This window comes from Rhagoletis pomonella, unplaced genomic scaffold (genome assembly GCF_013731165.1).
Source record: "Rhagoletis pomonella isolate Grant_MI unplaced genomic scaffold, Rhpom_1.0 Rhpom_scaffold_00002, whole genome shotgun sequence".
Taxonomy (NCBI): Eukaryota; Metazoa; Arthropoda; class Insecta; order Diptera; family Tephritidae; genus Rhagoletis; species Rhagoletis pomonella.
The window spans coordinates 104076569-104081774 of NW_023458556.1; the positions used below are offsets into that span (position 1 = coordinate 104076569).

At 35.3% G+C, this 5206-nt stretch overlaps 2 protein-coding genes across 2 annotated transcripts; one reads left to right on the top strand and one right to left on the bottom strand.

The window, feature by feature from the left end:
- Positions 1 to 969: 969 nt before the first annotated feature.
- Positions 970 to 1776, top strand: LOC118756613 (putative nuclease HARBI1). The gene is made up of 3 exons (XM_036491368.1): positions 970 to 1193; positions 1264 to 1536; positions 1579 to 1776. The coding sequence occupies exons 1-3, from the start codon at positions 1029 to 1031 to the stop codon at positions 1774 to 1776; spliced, it is 636 nt and encodes a 211-aa protein (XP_036347261.1). The 5' UTR covers positions 970 to 1028.
- A 90-nt stretch (positions 1777 to 1866) lies between these two features.
- LOC118756621 lies at positions 1867 to 2829 on the bottom strand. Its single transcript, XM_036491376.1, has 3 exons — positions 2683 to 2829; positions 2228 to 2539; positions 1867 to 2133 (listed from the first exon to the last, which is right to left on the bottom strand). The coding sequence occupies exons 1-3, from the start codon at positions 2827 to 2829 to the stop codon at positions 1867 to 1869; spliced, it is 726 nt and encodes a 241-aa protein (XP_036347269.1).
- Between the last annotated feature and the right edge of the window lie 2377 nt (positions 2830 to 5206).

Sequence of the window (5206 nt, forward strand, 5' to 3'; positions counted from 1 at the left end):
ATAAATAAACAAGCGTTCCTCATGATTTTGAGAGACTTGCAGCCTTTCTCTTTGCGCCAGGAAACAAACTTTATTCTTAAGATCCTCTCATACTGTGAAAATCTACCACTTTTTAAGGAGTTCATCTATATTTCCTCGTGGCATAAATAATTTTTCAAGTACGCAAAAACTGTAAAAGACTAAGAATTCGCTAAAAAGAGTCAGTAAATTGAGAAAAAGGAGTTGTAAGTTATAGGCAAAAGCCATTCGAATATTGAAATTTATTTTTATTAAACTGATAGCTATTTTCGAGATAACTAACAACACTCGCCAAAAACTTAAGCCTTCTTTTAAGTAATTTAAGTTCCATCATATTATAGCAACTGGTGCGTAACGACCCGGCGATATGCCCATAAAACGATTGATCTTTTTGTTGTATTAATTTCTTGGGCATATCAAATATTATCCAGAACATGTCAAATATAATTAAATTATTTTCTTCTTATTTTTTACAGTACAGTTTAAGGAAGTTCCAACGTTATGTAAAAACCTTAAGAAAATACTAAAGTATTTTGTTTGAATAGAAAATTCAGTACAAATCAGTACAAATTTTGACAAATCAGGGCTCGAATCGTTACATCCGTTCACGGGTCGAAAACCATATGAAAGAAAATTACGTGATACCGTCAGTCGTATAAGCTAAATGGGGTAAAAAGTACGTTCACGTATGTCATAATCCGAAAACTGTGTTTTTACGTGACGAATAATACGATCTCGTATGTGACGATTCGAGCCCTGGACATTAGCGTACTGATTGAAGAAATGAATAAAATCAGTACAAGAGTTGAAAAATCAGTACTGTACTGATAAAATCAGTACGTCTGGCAACCGTAATTCCCGCAGTGTTGAAGTTGGCAGCAACGCTGCGATTCCTCGCCGAAGGTGGGTATCAAAGGTCTGTGGGAGTGGACTCAAGCATCGCTTTGGGAAGGAGCACCGTCTCCAAGAGAATTTCAGAAATAATTTGCTCAAAGTGGATAAAATTGTTCATGCCTGAGCAGGAGAAAAGAGCCGCCAAAAGTTCTTTCTACGAAGAATTTGGTATTCCGGGTGTGATTGGATGTATTGACGGCACGCACATCAACCTATTGCAACCACAAGACGGGTCTGCTTTTTTTAACCGAAAAGGAAATTTTAGCATTAATGCAATGATTGTAAGTTGCCACAATTACTGGATTTTATATGGAAAAAAGTTTTCGTAAATTTGTTTCTTATTTATTTCAGATTTGCGATCATAATATGGTTATTAGAGCTATTGATGCTTGTCATCCCGGTTCTAGCCATGACTGCTTTATATGGAGCATGAGCAATGCAAGACAGTTTGTCATGACGAAGTATCGAGATGTTGATCACAATTCGTGGTTATTGGGCGATGCCGGGTATGCTCTGGAACCTTTTCTATTAACACCATATAGAAATCCAGAACCACGGTCTATACAACACGCGTTTAACAAAACACATTCTTCGGCACGTAATATAGTTGAACGAACAATTGGGGTTCTTAAAACTCGTTTTCGGTGTTTATTTGGAACCTTGTAGTACAAACCAAAAAAGGTTGTGAAAATAATTAATGTATGTGTTGCCTTGCATAATATTTGTCGCCACTATAATCTTGAATATGACTATGATGAACCTGAAGAAAACGCCAGCGAAGTAGATAGATTTGTACCAACAGACATTAACTTGCAAAGTGAAGCACAAAGAATTAGAGACGAAATTGCGAATAATATTATATAATATTTTAATGAAAACAAGTATATTTAATAAAAACAAGTATTGTAATTATAAATAAACAATTTTCACAAAAAACTAAACATTTTAAGACTTTTAAAATTTGAAACGCTCTAAATCTAACTCAAGCTGTCGCAGTTTAATTTGGTTTTTTTTTGCCAGCAATGCTTCCTCCACTTTTTTACGGTGACTATTCATGTCGCTGCGGATGTTTTCTAAGGTGGCATCAATTTTGTCTAAGCCGCGGTAAACTCGTCTGACGTCGCTCTCGGTGTCTTTTTGATTTTTCGCCAGTCCTGCTATGCTTCCAGAAAAGCTTTCATGGAATTTGTTTTCCGCTTGCATGAATGCCTTCACGGAATCCTAGAAATATACAAAAGGTATAATATATACATACATACATAAACATATACACATAAGTACATATGTAAGTATTCATATTTTATTTTTAATTTACCTGTAGTGAGGGATTATTTCTGTGCCTCTTTGGGGTCGGAGACGGATTGGTTTCCTCCTCACGGACTCTTGCGTATGTGGTAGGCAAATCATCATCGCTTAAGTCGGGCGCGGATACTGCCTCCTCCCCAGTTCCAAAAGAAGTGGACATTGATATGCCTTCTACAACAGCGTACAGTCCGCAAATTCTTGCTACCGTTTCCACCGCCTCCGACAATGTGCACTTTTTAAATGGGCCGCCTCCGGTAGTCACGGCCTCTCTTCTGTTGTGTGCCAATTTCTTCCTCACTTCACTTTTCCAGTCAGTCCAGGTCTAGTTGGAAAAAAATCTATTATTGTTATCCTTATAATCACAATGATTTTTATTATTATTATTATTATATATATGAAAAGAAGTGACAATCCACTGCTTTACATTCAGATGGAGCACTAGTGTTAATCACAATGATATTTTACCTTCTTCCACTCATTTGCGTGTTTTATTGGTGGTCCTTGGCTATTTAACGACTCAGTTAGTTGGCGCCACTTTTCCTCAAGAGCCACTTTGTCTCCTTTGAAGAAGCCTTTGGCTATGTCTGGATTTACTTCCATGAAATCCAACATATTTTTGCTTTGCTCCGTCTTGTGCTTTCCCCTGCATTTTCTTAATTTTAATTTTAATATTTACCACTTTTATTTTCTTTACTTACATTCTTTGCTGTTTGCTGACTATAAAATTTTTCCTTTGACCGTTAACAGTTATATTTTGGTTTTTCGTTTTGATCATTTTCTATTCCAGTGGCTTTTAGCTGATCGGAACATTTCCGATAAAAAATTTTCGATAATCGGAATGCAGAACATCAAATTTCCAATAGAATTCCGATTCGAAGTGGATCGAAATGTAGAACAAGGCGGAATCGGAAATAATTTCAGATTGTCGGAATGCAGAACACCAACAATCGGAAACAAATCCGATTCCGATTCGAATCGGATTGCAGAACAGGGCTGTATGGCTCGATAAAAGTTCAACCTTTGGCAATTTATAAAATTAAGCATTATAGAAGTTGTTATGTTCCAGGTTCTGGACGGAGATCCTAACCACTCCCCGAATGTAAGAGTCTGTAACCTATGATACATGGGCAACCGCATTATGTGTTCCGAACCTAGAATTGCTATCCTAGAGCATGTATCCGACAGTAGAGCAGACTTTGGGTGCCCTTGCCATAGTTGCGATTAACTCTGTGCACAAAATGCACCAAAGCGAATAGGCAGCTAAACGGAATGTGCTATGGTATGGATTTAGCTCCTAGCTATTTTCAAAATTATCTAGTACTTTTTTAGCTCCAGAAAGTTTTTGTTGTATATTAATATTAAAAATCTGTAATTTCATTGTACAAGTGTCTAAAATTCATTTAGCTTTGGTGATCTCAGGCTATTTTCGATACCTTCATGTTATTCCAATTTGTCACAGGGCGAAGACGTCGTCGCTCTGGCGAAGTCGTTTTGGTGAACTCGAAACGAAGTCGTTTTTACCTTCCCTTTATTAGCTCGGGATGTAACTATGTAATATTGATGCGCCTAAAAGATGCAGCGATTTCTATTCTCAGGTTACATACCTGATGACAGTACGAATGACAATTATAATAGGGAGGTTTTAGTTTTTTAAACTATAATTTTTTATTTCCATACAAAATTCAACATCGTTCCGACGTCGTTTTTTCTCATCGAATCGAAGTCGTTGCGACGTTGGTCTGGTGAAGTTGTTCGGGTGAACTCGAAGCGAATCCGTTTCTTCAATCCCAAAAGTTTTTTGAGGAACCTTCGGTCTGGGTCGGACAAGTTCCACGCCCACATTATTATATATCTAAGTATAAATAAAAGTCATTCATTGGGATAGTAACCCGTTTTTATTATGACAGAATCCACAATGTACACTTGTACTCAGAAAATTAAGCCGCCTACATCCTTTTTTCAGTATTCATAATATTCTTCATATTAACTTTTTTATTTTTTTTTTTATAAATGTACTGTTTACTCTATTGGCCTTATTAATGAATTAATATTAATATTATTTCGATTAATACGGATTTTGTTTTCACCTCACTAATTTTACCTTAAGGAGAGAAGGAAATAAAACTTTTCAGAAAAATTTGTCGAGTTTTTATGGTCAACTCAACTATTTGAAAATGCAGATTTTAATAGTTTTTAAAGTATTTTTAGTTCATCGTCTAGTTTATATAAGTATATGCATACACATAAAATTAAAGGCGCCGTAGCAATGAATTCGAAATAGTACAGGGGTGGGCCAGGCCGAGACTGAAAAGAGCCACATGTAAATTCTACATAAATGCTGCAAAGAGCAAAAAAAAACAAAAATTTTATTTATAAATAAAATTATTATTAGAAATGAAAAACATTAATTTTATTTTTATTCTAATGTACGTAAGACAGATATTAAAGAAATTCAAAAGATCACTTTGGCCTAATTTTCAAAATCTGGTTTTACGTCACTTAAAGCTGCTCGTAACAGTTCTGTTAAATGTTTGTTAGTCAATAGGGACGTTCGTTTAAAATCTCCAGTAAAAAATGTCAAACAGCAAAATTCCGGCGAAATGTTATCTGTTCGCTCACAGGAATAAATATCCAAAATAGTACGCGAACAGAAAATTTGCGGAAACTTGCAAGTTAGACGAACAGCTGATAGAAATTCTGTTTCATTCAAAAGTTTAAAATTGAAAACGTAAGAAAACAAATCCCGAAGTCGTATCCTGACACAGCTCACTGACTAAACGAATAATTACTTACTACTTACATGTTTAATTAGTCGCATTTTACTATTTTAACTTCCAAACCATGAAGTTCAATTTAGAGATTTTCGTAAATTCCAACCAGCTGATCCAACTACCAGCTTTCCCTCAAAATGAAATTTCATTTTGCTCTTTCGAAAAAAATATCTTGTTTTTTTATTTATTGATATTTTACGTTCAAAAATAGTGAGCTA